This window comes from Diceros bicornis, chromosome 7, assembly GCF_020826845.1.
Source record: "Diceros bicornis minor isolate mBicDic1 chromosome 7, mDicBic1.mat.cur, whole genome shotgun sequence".
Taxonomy (NCBI): domain Eukaryota; kingdom Metazoa; phylum Chordata; class Mammalia; order Perissodactyla; family Rhinocerotidae; genus Diceros; species Diceros bicornis.
The window spans coordinates 30,371,027-30,389,307 of record NC_080746.1 but is presented as its reverse complement, the minus strand read 5'-3'; the positions used below and the strand labels follow the sequence as shown (position 1 = coordinate 30,389,307).

Below are 18,281 nucleotides of genomic sequence, written 5' to 3'. Positions count from 1 at the left end.
GTGTTTTTCCTCTATTCTTATTTTGCTGGTAGGCTTTTGTTAGATGCATGCTGTTAGATTAAGGTATTGCCTTTCTTCCTGTTTTTCTAAGGTTTTCATTTATTTTTAATTACGAATGAATTCTGAATATTATTAAATGCCTTTCTAAACCTATTAAAATTATCACATTTCCCCTTTAATCTTTTATTTGGAGGAATGCTATCATAAATATTTCTATTATTAAACTGTAACTGCATTTCCAGAGTAAATATTAGCTGGCTAAAAGATATTAATATTATTTCATAAATGGCTGGATTTGCTTTGCTAACATGTTATTCAGAATCTTTGCATCAGTGTTCCTGAAAAATCAGCCTATATTTTTCTTTCTTTTTTTTTTAATAATTTTATTTATTTATATTTTTCCCCCCCAAAGCCCCAGTAGATAGTTGTATGTCATAGCTGCACATCCTTCTAGTTGCTGTACGTGGGACGCGGCCTCAGCATGGCCAGAGAAGCGGTGCGTCGGTGCACGCCCGGGATCCGAACCCGTGCCGCCAGCAGCGGAGCACGTGCACTTAACCGCTAAGCCATGGGGCCAGCCCCAGCCTGTATTTTTCTAATATTTCCTCTACTTCTCTAATTTTTTACCAGTTTTTTTACAAGTCCTGTAAAAGAATTTAAGGAAATTACTTCTTTTTTTTATTATTTGGAAGTTTTTATACAAAGTAGAGCTCATCAATTTCTTAGAAGTTTTGTAAGACATTTATTTACAACCATTGGGATCTGTTAACTTTTTTTGCAGGTGGATATGACAAAGAAAAAATAACTTATTTAATGTTTATTGATCCATTTGGCTTTTCATCTTGTCATGTATCAATTTTGTTAATTTACTTTTTCTGGAGACTCGTCCATGTCTTTCATCTATGTTATGTATAGTATTCTCTTATGGTTTTTATGTATTTATGTTTATTTGTTATATCTTTTTGTCTCTAATATTGTCTTTGTGCTAATTCTATTTTTTCATTCTCAGTCTTGTTGAATGTCTGCTATTTGATTAGCTTTTTAAAGAACCAGCTTTTGCTCTTTGTGATCTGCTCAATTCTTTGCTTCATCACTGTTTCATTAATTTTTGCTTCTTTTTTTTTTTTTTTTTGGTGAGGATTATCAGCCTGAGCTAACATCTGTTGCCAATCTTCCTCTTTCTGCTTGAGGAAGATTGTCCCTGAGCTAACATTCATGCCAATCTTCCTCTATTTTGTATACGAGACATTGCCACATCATGGCTTGATGAGCAGTACATAGGTCCATGCCTGGGATCTGAACCCGCGAATCCTGGGCTGCCAAAGTGGAGCGCGTGAACTTAACCACTATGCCACTGGGCCAGCCTCAATTTCTGCTTTTTAATCTTTATTATTTGCTTTCTTCTATTTTCATATTGGTTTATTATTTTTTTGACTTAAGTTGAAAGCTTAGTCCGTATGTTTTTTTCCTTCTTGTTTTTATACGTGTGCAGGTGTACAAATAGTTATATGTTTGTATATATATATTAAATACATATATGTGTGTATTTATAATATGTATATTTTAATTTCCAACTATGTGGAGATGTGGGGCAGTTCTTATGTTATTGAGTTTCTAATATTATCACTCAGTAGTCAGAGAATGAGGTGTCTATAACATGTATTTTTAGATCTTTGTGACGTGTCTCATGTTTCCACATGAACAAAGTCCAGAAATATAAATATTATGAATCTTTGTAGTGTTAATTAATCCTTACAATTGAACATTCAATTAACCCTTACAATTCAGAACCTTTGCAATTTCAATCTCTCCTTGCTTTTGTGAGGCAATGCAGTACAATGAGGTTAATAACTCAGATTCCAGAGCAAGTGAGTTTGCAATCAAATCCCAGTGTGGCCACTAACTGTGTCACTTTGGGTAAGTCTTTTAAGCTCTGTGTTCTTTTGTTTTATTATCTGTAAAATGGGGATGTTGATAATAATTGCTTTACAGAGCTGATGTATTAAGTTAGTTGCTTATATATAAAATCTCTTACAATAATCAAAATTCTTACAATAATCTTGACATACAATTAATCTACATAAATATTAACTATTATGGTTATAATTGACATCTAGAGCATCTCTTTATTTTTTTAACCCAGTTCAGTTGTGTACTAAAATATTTATTCAGCATTCTATATGTACATAGCAGAAGAGGTGCATCTCCTTGCATAATAGCTCTGACGGCCGTGTTGCCAAAATTCCTCTACCAACATTCACCCTTCCAGAAATTTGGACAATTTCTCTTCCATTGCTGACACTCCCCATTCTTTTCACTGTCCGTTATTTAATTATATATTTGTATTTCCATACAAATACACTGAGGTTACACCATCTTGACCCAAAGCCCAACTTATTTTAGACAATAGCCAAGTTCTTGCTAAATAATAAAATTTTCCTGAAGTGTGGAATGTGCAGAAGTCTAGAAAGAAAATAATTGACAAGAAAATTAATTAGCTTGTAGTAGGAAGAAAGAAAGGTATATGGGAATAATTTGCTAAAATCATGATAGTTTACGGAAGAAAAAAATAAGCTCAACCTATGATATCATTTAAGTAATAAATTATAAAACTTCTTCTGGACCATTTTAGACCCAGGGTTTGATGAGTGTACAAACGAGCAGCTGACCAACATACAGTTCTCATCTCCAGATAGGTACCATCTCTTTTCACCCTATTGCTGAGGGCAAGCCATGGCCAGTTCTCTTCACTCCGTGCAATGCAGATATTATATGAGTCATAAAGCTAGAAAGAAGAAGCCAGTTAGCTTCTTCCACTTCATTTCCATTCACCTACCATTTTAATTGAAATTCTATTCTCTATTAGAGGACCCAAAAGACATAGTTCATTTGTTTCCACTTTTATTGAATTGCAAAAAGTTAACTACATGTGCTGTACTGGAAAAGGTGCTCCTTGAAGTTGATCAGGAAGGGCTGGGCTCCCTGCGATTTCCTGAAGAAGAGAAAAAGAACACAAGGTCAAGATAGTAATCCCTAGAAGCCTTCAATCCATCTCTTGTCATGATTCTTCTTCCATTTGCTTTTGCCACTTCCCTTGTCTTCTATCTGTGACCCTTATAGTCTATTCACCAAAAAGCACTCAGAGCCATCTCTGTAAAATCTAAGGTAGATTATGTCATTTCTCTGTTCAAAAGCACTCGAGGGGTTTCCTATCTCATTCAGGATAAAAACTTCAAAACATTTACAATGTGATCACCAAGGCCCATATGATCAAGCCTCTGACCATTTTTCTGCATTTGTCTCTGCCATTTTCCCCAACTCTCATTCTCTTTAGGTCCACTGCTGTTTTGCAGTTCTTTAAACATATTAAGCACATGTTTGCCTCTAGGTATTTGTACTTGCTATTCTCTGTGCTATTCCCTGGGCACTTTTCCCTCAAAGACCCACAAGATTCACTCCCCCACTCTCCATTCTTTGTTCTAATTTCATCAGCATCACTTCAAAGATGCTTTTCCTTAATAATCTAGCTATAGCAGTACAACATACATCTTTTTGTGTCTCTTTAGCCTCCTTTATTTTTCTGCTTAGCTCTACCACTCTCTGAAATTTAATATCTTTACTTGTTTGTGTATTTAGAGTTTGTCTCCACTCACTAGAGTATGAGCTTTCTGAGAGCCAGAGCTCCATTAATTTGTTCACTGGTATATTCCAAGCATCTAGAACAGAACCTGGAACATAGTAAGTGCTTGATAAATATTATCTTAATGATTAATTCAATCCCCAAATATGGTTCTGTCAGACAAATGAGGCATTAAAAGCTGTTTTGCTGAAGTATCTATGCAATTATGCAACCAGGGTGTGAGAAACCAGGGGTAGGAGATGGCGTGGGTAAATATTTAAAGTATTTAAATAAACTTTACTATAAAATACAATTTTATTTATGTTTCTGAGAGAAAGATTAATAATATGTTCATAGTATAGTGTGATATAAAGCTGTTATGAATGAGTAAAATAACTGCTAGGTCTAAACTCGATGTACCCATTCAAATATATTTTGACAAAAAAAAAAAAAAGTTAAGTGTTACCATGGGTGCTTGAAGGAGTTTCTGAGCAGTATTTGAGGATCCAAGAGAAGATTCTGAGTGTTCTATTATCTACATTATGATAACTGTCAGGCAACCAGAGTCTGCCTCAACAGAAGCATTACCAGGCTATATTTTATACTGGCAATGGTAGCTCAAAGTCAATAATGTGATACATGCACTCAGAGAACCCAAGTTCTGCTTTTCCCACTGTCAGCTCTTCTGTTTTCTGGTTTTTCAGGATCTGAGGCAATATTTGGTAGCTCAATATGTGTGTGTGTGTGTGTGTGTGTGTGTGAGAGAGAGAGAGAGAGAGAAGAGGTAAATATAAGTAATAGTGGAAGCATGAGTACACGTCTATTTTAATAATTGCTACTCCATGTCCTTCATTGTTTAATACTTCCTGTCTTGGTTTGGCTTACCTCCTTGATTGACTGATTTATTGATTGATTGATTGTGGAGATGGAAGGGGATCCAGATGCATATAAGTACAGTAAAAAACAGCGACTAAACACCGAACCCCATCAACAAGGAAGACTAATTTGACCACCCAAGCATTCAGGGATCATTGGTCATTAGACCTCACCACCAATATTACTCCCTCATTTATTTCACTTGCCAGCAATTCGACTCTTGATACTTACTATTGTTAGTTGCCGGGAAAGAGGTAGAAATATCTTGACATGGATTGTCGTTCAATGGTGGGCATTTGGGTTTTAACACTTGGTTTTTCAAATGATTGTTGTACCTAAAAACAAAAAGAGGCTCTAGATGAGACATTCCTCTTATGCACTCTCAGAAAACATTTTGCACCATAAACCAGAAAATTCTGGGAATGAAGGGAACTCAAGGTTGATGGGACCAAGCCCATGGATATTCTAACTCCCTGCCACTGCTACCCTACCTCTTAGAAGAGACACCCCACTTCAGAATATGTTCTTTATTTCAAAATAAACATTTCACGCCTAAACCAAGGTCTTTCAAACTCCATTTCCCCTATTTTCTGTTTCTGATTGGCAGATCTGATGATCAATTATCTCTTGGGACCTGTTCATGAGAATAGGGTCTCAAAGATCCTCTACCTTCAACCTCCACCAAGGCTAACTCCTCAATTCAATAAGGCTCAAATCCCAAGATTTTGTCCTTAAAGCCTGAACGCTGAACAACTTTTACATCCCCACCACCAAACTGACCTCCAAAGTCTTTTGCCATAGACTGATCAAAGAGATCCTATTTACCCCAGACCCACTATTTCTAGTCTTTTTCAGGAAATGCCTTTGCAAGTATAATGTCTAAATCCTATTCATCCAACAGGACTTAACTCCCTAAGTTTCTATTCACAGAGACCCTGACTCATGTTATGATGCAATCTTCTACAACTTAGTAAAGATATATCCCTCTTTTCCTACAGGAGTGCTCCTGTTCTCTGCGGTTTTGAATGTAAAAATAACCCACCTCCCCATGTGCTTGATTAATAAGACCAATCTTTTTCTCCATAAAAAAAGGAAGAGCATCTATTCATTTATTCATGCATTTATTTATTCATTGAATATTAATTCCTATGTGCCAGCACGTTGAGGTGTTGAGCAAATCCCTGCCTTCATGAAGCCTGTGTGTGAGTGAGTAAATCCAGGTAACAAACAAACAAATTAAATATATATTGAGTGGGTGGTGATAAAAGCTATGGAGGAAAGTAAGTTGGGATGGAGTAGGGAATAAGGTATGTCCTGAGTTGGGGAAGGAGTAACAAGTTTTCCCTTCTGGACCACTCCATTCAAAGAATGTCTTTTCCTGTATTCTCTTTCATGTGTCCTAGGTCTTTTTCTTTATGGATCTTATCACAATCTATAATCACACATTTGTTTGTTGGCCTACTTCTTTAGTATCCATCTGTCTCACAAGAATGTAAGTCTTAGGTAGCCTTATGTCGCATGTGTCTTATTCACCCCTGTGTCTCCAAGATAGAACCCATTACCAGGTAGACCACCCAAAACATATTGATTTAATAAATTAAGCAACGAAAATTAATTGAAAATACTTTCCATTCTTTGAATTTTAAGAACTTATAGCCCATAACATACAAGCTTACCTTTTATAGTATTTTATTCTCTTTTGATCTCCTTCTGTGACGTGTTGACATCTTGTTTTCCTAAATCAGATGTTAAACACCTGGATGACAGAAACCAGGTGCCACTTCCCTTTTGTTTGCCTGACAAAGTCTGTCATAGTCATTTGAAGCACTTGAAGCAAATAACAGAAAAGTCTTCCTGAGCAAATAAATGATTAGAAAAGGAAAGAGAAGCTTACCTTCCGAAATACTTCCTCTAGGTGACAGCGCCAAGAATATTTTTGGAAGCATGTGATGAGTTGTGTAATGAAGAGAGAACCCTTTGTGATGTCTCTCCAGGACACATTATCTGTGAAGATAGGGAGTGGTAAGCCTTGGGCTGTGGCCTTCACTATATTTTTGTTTACATTTTTGTATTTTGTTTTTAAGTGTAGTTTGGGAATTATCTTGACATATTTAAGGGAAAGATTTACAACCCTACATTAACTCATTTTCCACAGAGAGGACACGGAAAACTGGCATAGGTTGTACTAAAGGGGTGGCTCATTGGAATTGTGGGAGCTTGCATAGTGATTGCATTGTATTTTGAGGACTGACTTTCTACTGTTTGCCTTACGTTCATTCACTTGGCTTTGAAAAGAGGCTTGAGAAGTAACTGGAATTATCTCATTTTGCAGAGGAAAGAATAGAAGCTCAGAAGGATTAAAGAATTTCCGCATGCTCACACAGGTGGTTATTTACAGATTATATACCATGCTGTCTTTCACAATATAATAAACAAAATAGGTAAACAGATCCAAAGGAAACTTTTGGAGGGAGGGATATGTTTATGACATAGATTGTGGTGATGTTTCACAGGTATATACTTACCTCCAAACCCATTCAGTTATATACATTGAACATGTACAGCTTTTTGTATATCAATTATCACTCCATAAAGTGATAAAAAAAGATTTAAAACAAAAATTTGCACATTAGAAATACTCAAATGTAAGACTTCTTGAGATGATTACCTAGAGGTCAAGACTATTACCCTTTTATTAGGCCTAATAAGCTTCATAGTATCGTTTTTCTACTTCTTTTAAAAGGACATCCACGTTCCTGCTGAGGCATGCAATGGCACTACTGTAAATGGCATCAGATGGGAAATATGGAGAAAAGGGTTTTGAGTTGATAATTTGAGAAAAGGCAGCCAGTCCGGGACCCGTAAAAACTCTACTTAAAATGTTAAATGGATTTAATAGAAAACTGAATCAATCATGTGTTTTTAAATAGTGTATGCTGAAGGGGGTTCCGTGTAGTAGGTTGTTTTAATGTTTAGTATACCTTTGACTTTAAAGTGCAACACATAATAAAAGTGCAATTTGAAAAAGTGGGAAAAAAAAAAGAATCTCCATCTCCATAGAACAAATAAGATAAAATGTAAAATATATTGACAGTCCTCAAAATTTGTCTCAAGTCGTTGCTGCATAAAGCCTATCTTGATTTTCTAGAATCATTCAGAGGTGACCTCAGGCCCACAAATCCCTGTCTGCAACTGAAAGACACATACGTGGGGTTGAGGAGCAGAAAGCAATGAAGTCCTTCTCCACGTGAGTCTTGTAAACGGCGTCCTCCTCCAAGTTCTCAGGTGACACTGAAGGGCTGTCTGCCCAGCCTGCTAGACAGTCACGGACCCACAATTCCCCACGATTTGCTGTAGAGACATCAACTTGTTACACATTGTTTGCCTCCCTCAGTATGACTGTCACAATTGCCCACCTCACTCCTTTTAAATGTTCATTCTAACCAGTTACATACACCCACACACACCATTTTGCCTGTCTCTAATGTTGTTGAGCAATGTGCCGTTTAATAGTAACAGCATCATGTCAATAAATACTGACAGTGGAAAGAAGCTATTTACTAAGAAGACTAAATTTCAAAAAACTGGAAGAACCCATTTGAGCAAAGAAGTTAAAGGAGCAAAGGAGTTAAAACCTTATCTGCATAATTTCAGAGCATAGTTACTATTTTTTAGCTAAATTATTTCTGCTCTTTTCTCCCCCAAACACTGTTTCAAAAGCTAAGAGGCAAATGGAAGTCAGGAAAAAAAAAAAAAACAGAGAAACTTTTGACTGCAATTCCAAGTTCCCTCATTTTTCTACTCATTTCCCTTTCAAAAAAAAAAGGGTGCTGCTCTTACACAATAGCCCCGCTTTCAAATGAAATTCTTCTCAAGACAGAGAATGTTAAAATGTCTGTAAAACATTTACAAATAAAGCTGTCATTAAAATGATTTTGTTTCATGGTCTGAATATTTTTGTTTAACTTTGATATAGGGACTCTGATGATCTCCTTCACCACTTACCTTGGATTAAATTGAATGGAAATTTCTTAGCTGACAAGACAAATTCTCATAATGCCAGCCCCCTACATGGAGTTTCCTAATAAGTCAGTTGAGTTTATTTGCACTGGATGGGGTCTAAGATTGTTTCCCCTAGAAACGAAACATATGTCACAATCCTCTGCAAACAACCCCACGACCTTTGGATTTGCCATCTCAGAACTCACCACCTCTGCAGGCCTGGACAATGATGACCTTAGGTTTGTCCTTGAGACTGGGGCAGTTCTTGTTGTTGAATATCCGGAAGATGGTGTCGTAAGGTAGTACATCTGGATTCTCATCACTATGCGTCGTTCCGCAGATCCCATCCAGGATACCGTGAGACATGAACACTAAGAATGTGCTGTCTGAAGACCTGTGATCTTGGTGGGCAGCAAATTCCTGCAGCACTGATTGCATATCCTGAAAAAGACCACAAAGTCTTACTTTAATAGAACAAGCATTAAAATTAATCTAACCTCTTATTTATCATGAGCAGTATAAGAAACATCTGTCATGTTCCAATCACGGGGCCTTCACAGAGTGGTTGCTCAGTGAGTTTTATTTGTCTTTCTATCTTGGAAGACAGGGTTTAGCTTTCTGTTCCTGCTAACAGTATGAAAACTGTCCTCTTGATACATATTATGTTTGCTTACTGTCACTTATATACTTTTTTCCTTTCCATCTCTGTCTTTTCTCTCATTACTTAATAAGAGCCTTCCATCATAAATGTATCATACCACTTTCCTTCTAAGACCCTTCCCACTGTGCTTAGAATAAAATCAAACTTCTGACAAATGTATACTCCTCTGTCCCACTATCCTTCCTCCTGCTATAGGCTCTATTCACACTGGCCTTTCTGTGCTTCTCATGTGCCTGTTTCATATTCAGTTCAGTTCAGACTTTTCACTTGTACTCATCCTTGCTTGGAATATATTTCATTCACGTCTTTCCAGAGCTATCTTGTTTCTTGTAGTCATGTGTCAGCTCCTATATTATCTCCTCAAGAAGTCTTTTCTTGACCGTCGTGTCAAACATTATTATTCCCCACTCACCAATTAGTTCTGATGTTTTCTTTTTCCTTTTCTTTTCACTTACTTTTAACTTTCTTTTCACTTACTTTTAACTTTCTTTTCACTTACTTTTAACTTTCTTTTCACTCTTACAGAGACATGTAGGCACACCAAATCTCTGAAATTTTCTATTTTGCTTATAGCTTAATTACCTCCCACCTAGTGAATCCCGATCAATGTGAGTTGGGAAATTCCTGTCTCATTTACAGACCTATCCCCAGGAATAGCCTCGGGACAAAGTTGGGATTCAGTATTTACATGGTGAGTACACTCCTGCTAAGCATTCACTACTCTAGAATTTTCTGGAGAATATTGGGCTGAATCCCAACCACCCCACTCTGGAACTAAGAATTGTGTGGATACACATGCCAGTCACTTTTGTCCAGTTTTATGGAACTAAGGATATTTGGAGCTCAAAAGAGGCATAGATTTCACCTGTCTGATCACTTTAATTGTTTAAACACACATACACATCCTTAGACACACACACACACACACACACATGCAGCTGCCTAAGGTTGTCAAAGTATCTGCCTAACATTATAAAGCAAATGTTGAATATATATGTGTTTGCGGTGGGTGAGGGGCCCTTACCCTGGCTGTGAGCTTCTCTTTCACCTCCACACTGTAGCCAAGCTCCTCAAGCAGACCCTTCATCCCTGTGATGTCCAAGTCAGCCCCAGTCCTGACAGGAAGATGATCAAACTCTGTATTGCATATGATGAGAGCCAGCCGAGTGCGATCCTTTTTCTCCTTTATTGGATAGATCTGCAGGAAGTAGAATGCAGTGAGTTTGATTTACCTGACTCTCTTGTAAACCCTCATAGACCAATCACTGTTGCTTTGTTAAAGGCTCATATAACTGCCCTCTCCCCTATCCCGTACCAGAAGACACTGCCTTCCTCTCTCTTTGTAAGGGATTGAGTTGACAGTAGAAAGAAATATGGATTGGAAGTGAATTATTTTTCAAGAGCCCAGAACAGGACCCACTACATATCTGGGATGGTTACTCAAGAATATTGAGGAGAATAGAATAATTTCTACCCTCTCCTTCTCCTCTCTCTTCTCCACCTACTCAAATCTTTCTTAACATTCAATATTCAGATCACATTTAATAAAAACCGGGAGATATTTGCCATTGGCTCCAGCTAAAAACTAACACATCAAAGATCCTTTGCCTTTGGTAACATTACTATTTTGGAACTGTTTTTATTTTTTTATTTTTTGTGAGGAAGATCAGCCCTGAGATAACATCCATGTTAATCCTCCTCTTTTTTTGCTGAGGAAGACCGGCTCTGAGCTAACATCTATTGCCAGTCCTCCTCCTTTTTTTTTTCCCCCAAAGCCCCAGTAGATAGTTGCATGTCATAGTTGCACATCCTTCTAGTTTCTGTATGTGGGACGTGGCCTCAGCGTGGCCAGAGAAGCTGTGCGTCGGCGCATGCCCGGGATCTGAACCCCGGGCTGCCAGTAGCGGAGCGCGTGCACTTAACCACTAAGCCACAGGGCTGGCCCTTGGTACTGTTTTTAACATGTCAGCATACAATGATTGGTAGGCTTTAATTATATTTTTAAAATATGCTTCACATTTAGGCTTTTCAACTAGAATGCACACAGTTACTACTCAGTCGTGTTATCTTATAAATATTTTGATTCTATGACTACAGCTAAAATTGTCATAAATCCAAAATAGATAAGATAATGAACAAATGAACAAAATGAGAGATCTATATTTTATCACTGGGTTAAAAGAGAATTGGAATCTGTCTGAGGCCTCATGATTGCCTTCTTGCTCGAAATATCTATGAAAAAGATGAACACTGTCCCCGCTCTTCTGCTCCTCAACTACTGCTTTAAAAATTGTGTATTTAGTGAGAGCAATTGTTTCTCTTTCTTTCTCTATTTTATGTACAGAGCACAGCACCTCTTCCGCCCTTTCTTTACACAGTTGCAGGTATGTTTCATGAGGACAAAGCTTGAGGCTATCTGTAGATTCTGTTGGCTCAACTGGTCCAGGCATGATTTCCGCAGAAGCTGCAGGATACAACAGATATACAGATATAAATTATGATAGCTGCCTCTGTGACCCAATTATCTCTTAAGAATACTGGCAGAGAAGGGAAATCCTGGGGAGAAGATTTTTTAACAGGCAGGGGTTATAGTTTTATCTAACCTGTGGTATGGGGAGATGTATTACAACTGGGAAAGAAAGAAAAAATCCTTGGTTGAGAAAGCAGATCCACCCAAAAATACAATAATAAATTCTGATAATTCAGAGGAAAACACCTCAGTGATTTGGGGTCAAATTTAGCCTTTCCGTATTCAGCAAAAACAGGTTGATTTTTCCAGTGGTTTTATTCTAGGGTACTCACTCATCCATGTGGACTATCTGTTGTCTTTGAGCAAGAGTATATTGAGTATTATCAGAGTGCTATCCATTAGAAATATAATTGAATCACATGCACAATTTTAAATTTTCTAATCCACATTAGAAAAGTAAAAAGAAATAGATGGAATTAATTTTAATAATACTTTTATTTAACATAACATATCCAAAATATTATTGTTTCAACATGTGTGACTAGCCACAATTCAAGCACTTAATAGCCACATGTGGCTAGCAGCTATCATGTCGGATGGTGTAACATCCCAAATCCACTCCTAATTCACACAACACATATAGACACATATACACCCCAAACACTTAATAGAATCTTAAATCCTATACCATCCAGGTATTATTTTTTCAGCAACCTCAGCAACCTGAATTCTTAACCTTTCCAGAGGAGATGGGCTTCAATGACTCCTCACCAAGTTGTGAAGTCAGCTATTTAAAGGAGAAATGCTGTCTAGTAACCATAGTGCTGTATTCAGAGTGGAAGGGACAATTTTTTGTCAGAGATTCTAACACAGTCCTGGTGTTCTTGTCTCCAGAGTGCTGAACAACCAGCACTAAGTTTTCAATCCATGTTTTAAAATGTCAGGAAATAACTCTTTCCTGCTGGAAAAGTTTGCTTCATTCTGCCTTAATCCCAGAGCAGCGTGATATTATCCGACACTGCTTGGCCTCATTTAACTCAGATTGTGCAAGAGACTGGGAAAGTCCAGAGTCCTCCCTTGGAGGAGGAAGGAAGAAAAATTCATGAACAGAAATTACAAGAGAAGCTTACCAAGATCCGATATAACAAGGTTTTTGTCCATAAAAGGAATAAACCCTTATGTTCAGTTATGTGAACCAAACAAGATATTCTCTGATTTAATTTTATTTAAATGAGAAAAGCAATGTTACCCTGTATAAAATTTTCAGTTTTTATATTTTATAAATATTTTTCTATTTCACTCATTTGTTTCCATTAGTTTTTAAATAATATTTTCTGATAAATGTCTTTCTAAAAAGTATGCTAAAATCCTAAGTTCTAGAGGTGCAGCAAATTGTAAGTCTTCAAGGATATAAAACTTTCTGAACATTTCTTTTTATAAATTAAACAGTGACACACACTCTCTTTTCCTATTCCAGAAGATTCTGCCAATGTGAAGGCATCCAGGGTCCTGGGATATTTCCTGGTCAGAGGGTGTGTTTTCTCATCAAATATCTCCTCTGTTTCCAGGTTATTTACAGGTTTGGTGAATTCTCTAACTTAATAAATGTCATCTCCTAATGACCATTACGTGTTTATGTATAGGTAGAGTGTTTGCAGATAAAATTGGGAATTGGACAGGATTTCTATCTTACGTCTAATAATAAAATTAGCATGAAAACGAATCCTTTCATTACAGCAGACTGCTATCCCAGGGAGTTCCCATTAGCCTGGCAGCTCAGCGGAAAGAAATGAGAGAATGAGGAGTTTCGATAAAAATTTTAATGTCTGAGTCTTATTTCTTACCTAATGAAGTGCTCAGAAACCCCTTAAATTGATACAAAAAGGAAGAGACTAGTACAAGGTAAGACAAAACCATCTCCCTTAGCAGGTAGGAATTTGAGCATTTATCTCTCTGACTAAATAATAGTCTTTGGCACACGGTATGTCCATATATGAGTTTGTTAAATAAAATAAACAAACGAATAACTTGGATTCTTCCTATCTCCCAGTCCATTTCCTTAATACTGTGCTAGGACCTCTCAGAATTATATCCATGTCCAAAAGCCCTGGCCAGGGCCTTTAAATACTCTAATAGCCCAGCTCACCCTGCTTCCTGGCCTGCTGGGCCAGTGTACTCTACGTGTCCTGAGATTCCTCTGGAGGCTCCGTGTGCACATAGTGCCCAAGGAGCCACTGGACACTCCATGAGAGGGTCTGTGCCTGCCTCCTGTCTGCCACAGACTCTGCTGATGGGATAGGTCAGTTCAGGTTGATGTTCATTGTGATCCTGGGTTTGCTAAAATCATTGAAGCTTCCATTACTTCGATTCTGATTCCCATTTGCTAAATTACCTCTGATTCTTTTTTTAATCCAAATTGTTTCCATCCCATCCCAGGTTTAAGAGAAAGTCATAAACCTGCACGAAGACCAGCTTAAGTATTAATGAGAACACAGCCTAGGCCATGATCTCAGACATCTGTCAGAGTAGCATCTGCTTCCTGCTAGTGGGACTGTCCCTTCTCCATAGAGAAAGACTTATGGAGAAAGTTTATTTGCTATAGTGAGGTCTCTATAATTTATGTTGCCTTTTGTTTATTATTGCTTATTATTATTGATAAACTCTAGTAATCAGGGCTAGGATTTCAGGTTAAACTCGTAGCAAATTGAATCTGTCACTGATGAACTTGGGCCTGAGGATATTTAGGCTCTAGTAATATTTATAATTCAGTCTAGGTCAAAAGCTTTGACAGATTTTAATATATTGGACACTTTATAGTTGTCCTCCTGATCATATTTTGTAAGTCACAAAAATCAGTAAGCACTGGAAAGGTCTAAATATTGAAAGCTAAATAATAATTATGGTAACTAATATTTATGGCATGCATGTTCTTCATTTGTCTATTCATCCTATATTTATTATGTGCCTGCTATGTGCCTGGCACTCCACTAAGAGCTGTTATTCATTGGTGAAGAAAACAGTTATGCTGTGGATTAACAAACTTAGATTATGGTCCTGTCTAATGACATAGGAAAGGAGATTGAAGTGGAATAGATTTGACGGGGGGAATTAAGTGTTTGATCTTATATATGTTAGTTTTGTAACAGTAGAATATTTGAGTAGAAATGTTGAATATGCAGCTGGAGTTAAATGTATCTGGAGCTCAGAGGAGAGTTCTGGATGAGAGCTAAAATCTTAAGAACTTTCAGCCTGTGCCTGCCATTATGTTCCTAGCCTTACAAAGCCTATGAAGAAGTTACTGAAATTGTCCCCATTTCATGGTCTGAGACTGATGCCTAGGGAGGTTAAGGGAGGTTTGCATTCACTTGAATGAAATCACATCGTGTACAAAGTCACGGAACCTGGGCTCAGGTTCAGGTGTCCCTTACTACAGAGTTCTACAATTAGCTATTTCTATGAGTAACCTAAACACAAAGACTCAGCATCTTAGCTAATTGGAAATCTAATCCCCTCTCATAAAAGACAAGATGGCCTCTAAAAGACAATGACAGGTTTAATGAAAATGATACTTTTGTAATAGAAGGAAGGGGGGATTATAGAGGACATGGGAGCAGCCTTGGAGCTAAATAGATTCTGGAAAATTTGAGATATCTGTTGTAAATGATCCCAGTCTTACCTTCTCTTCTAGTGGAATTTTTCTCTGTGTTAAGGAAGGTTTGCAGAAGCATTTGACCTGCTTCATGGCGTCTGTCTCTCACAGAGTCCACCAAGACCCAGGGCTTGTCTCTAGGCTTGGCTTCATAAAATTTTTTCTTTTCATCTTCCTTCAATTTCAGGACATCTTTTTCCACCAAGCCAACCGAAATGCCAGTAATGAGTTCTTTGCCCACAGATTCCAAAGCCTTAAGTATATTTCTTTCACGTTTGTCTTCTGTCAGAAAAACAAAGACTCCTTCAGTTGGCACAGCTTAAAGAGTTTTGCCCTGTCTTTAGAGAGCTCCCTGTAATGTGAAATACCCCTGAAAACACCTCTGACTATTTCCCCATCTCCTCAGTAAAGTACATATCTCTTGCATCATACCTGTAGAATTCTCTCAGCACATCAAATTCATACAAGGCTGTGTTTGATTCATTGCCGCTTGAGATTTTTTTTTTTTTTTTTTGTGAGGGAGATCAGCCCTGAGCTAACATCTATTGCCAATCCTCCTCCTTTTTTTTTCCCCCAAAGCCCCCCGGTAGATAGTTGTACGTCATAGCTGCACATCCTTCTAGTTGCTGTATGTGGGACACGGCCTCAGCATGGCCGGAGAAGCAGTGCGTTGGTGGGCGACCGGGGTCTGAACCCTGGCCGAAGAGCGCGCGCACTTAACCGCTAAGCCACCAGGCCGGCCCACCACTTGAGATTTTTTTGATAGCTTCTCATTTCCCTTCTGTGACATTAGGCCTAATGCTAGCTTTCTGGTCATTCGCTGTTCTTATATTTCTCTTTCTGTGTCTCGCAGTGATGATGATGAACCACCTGGAATATATGCTCCCAGCAAAGTCCATGCTCTTGTCTGGACAGTAAGTTCCTCCCACTAGAATGTAGGATCTTTTCTCTCCTCTGTATTTAGTTTCCTTGGTAAAAGCACTATGCCTTTAAATCCACATCTTTGTATCCACATCCCTTACTCACATCTTAATGCTCAAAATACTTAAAAATACTTATATGCTTGCTGAATACATCAATTAATGAATAACTAAATGAATGCATCTAGAGTCTTAATACTTTAAGATCTTGTTTCAATCAAAATTGAAAATTAAAAATAATCTGATGACTAATCTTTCAATACGGTAGGTTAATTTGACACCAGGTTAATTTATTATTGTCTGGGATAATTTGAATTTTTATAGGAAAATATAGAAGTCAAAGGTCTAAATCTTTTATTTTAATACTACAGATATGATTTAGACACATGGTATGGATATGGTAGTGTATGGGAAGACAGGATATCTCATCAATTATCAGTTAATTCTCAGGTAATTATCCAGTTCATCTAGATATAAGGATAGCCTTGACACCAAATGACGTTTTCTGAAGAAAATGTGCCAGAACATTGAAGAAGTACTTTGGCTCAGAAGCACCAGCCTCATTGTACATGTTAACTTGAATTACTCTTTCAATAAATGTTTATTGGGTAATAATTATGAGAAAGAAACCTGGAAATTGCAAAACATGAATAGAAAGTTACCTAATATCAATTAACTTAATAACAACTAATGTCTCTTGCCCACTGATCGTGATTATAAAAGGAATACCTATTGAGCAATGTAAATCATCATTATCATTGTCTTCATCATTATTAAATCGCTGTACTACTGTATAAATATTGATATGCAACTCCCTCACAATAATCCAATGAGACAGCCATTATTTTCCTTATTTTATAGATCATTTGCCCCAAATCACACAAATTAGGACTCAAATTCTGTTCTTACAACACAGCTTCAGTAATAATAGTTAATATTCATCAAGTCCTCATTGTTGCCAAGTGCTTTACATGAATCTTCTCACTTAAATTTCATGAAAACTCCATGTAACAGGTATGTTAACATTTCTATAATATAGAAAAGGAAACAGATACAGAGAAGTTAGTTAAGTAACTGACCCAAATTGGATGTATAATATACAGTGTGTATAATAAGTAGAGTGAAGGGATTCAAACTCAGAGTTTCAGAATCCAGAGCCCCCACTCTTAAATCATCAAACTACATTACATGACACTTGGTGATGAATTATTTAAGACAATGCAAAGCGCTTCAGGGACTCAAAGAAGACTAGGTAAATTTCTGTAGGTGAGGTCACAAAGCTGTCTTAGAAAAGGTGGCATAAACACTAATCTTGCAATATAGTATACAGATGTTAGAGAGTTTGAAGAATTGCAAACAGCATGCAGGTTAGTGTATGGAATATTCACTCTGCCTGAGTTCTGGGTTTCTCGTTTATTTATTCGTGCCCTCAACAAGGTAGTAGAATGTTGACTGAATGAATGATATGAAGAGAAATATGATAAACAAAACCAAATGGTTTTGGACTTAAGTCCTCTTCTCACCATCTACACATTCTCATGGCTTCAATCATTAGTTTTAAATAATAAATAAATTACTCCCAAATTTATAAATTCAGCCCAACTGTGGATACCAAAATTGAGACTCATATATCCTCTCTTCTCAATATGTTACAAACTTGTTAAACTTTTTCAAGCTGAACTGCTCATTTTTCATTCACCAGCTTCATTCTCTATGCTAGTAAGTGATATCTAACCACCAAGTACACCAAAAGAGTAAAATCTGGTGATATTGAACCTCTTCTGCCTTCTTTATATCTTATTTTTCATCTTGCTTCAAATTGTATTGATTTTACCTGCTAAATATTTGCAGAATCTGACCACTTCTCTCATTTCTAACTGTTCATGACTCCAGTTCAGGCCAACATCCTTCCTTTCTTAATTACTCCAAGAATCTTATAAATTTATCCTTGTCCCCTTCTAATCCATTCTTCACAATGAAGCAGAGTCAGGGTTCTGAAATCTATATTTGATCATGAAACCTCTCCCTTTAATCTAATCTAGGTCTTCTCATTCAGCTTCAACCTCTGCTATCGTACTCACCTT

General features: G+C 37.2%; 1 protein-coding gene across 1 annotated transcript in view; it reads right to left on the bottom strand.

Moving 5' to 3' along the window:
- Positions 1 to 1,073: 1,073 nt before the first annotated feature.
- The window catches only part of LOC131408214 (caspase-1-like), a 33,850-nt gene continuing 16,642 nt past the window's right edge, over positions 1,074 to 18,281 (bottom strand). Inside the window, exons 10-17 of the mRNA XM_058544749.1 lie at positions 15,305 to 15,595; positions 11,513 to 11,622; positions 10,183 to 10,356; positions 8,704 to 8,938; positions 7,703 to 7,846; positions 6,390 to 6,499; positions 4,727 to 4,830; positions 1,074 to 2,992 (exon numbers count right to left, since the gene is read on the bottom strand). Of these exons, the coding sequence (XP_058400732.1) occupies positions 4,732 to 4,830; positions 6,390 to 6,499; positions 7,703 to 7,846; positions 8,704 to 8,938; positions 10,183 to 10,356; positions 11,513 to 11,622; positions 15,305 to 15,595 (1,163 nt within the window). The 3' untranslated portion in view covers positions 1,074 to 2,992; positions 4,727 to 4,731. The remainder of the gene's footprint in view (positions 2,993 to 4,726; positions 4,831 to 6,389; positions 6,500 to 7,702; positions 7,847 to 8,703; positions 8,939 to 10,182; positions 10,357 to 11,512; positions 11,623 to 15,304; positions 15,596 to 18,281) is intronic.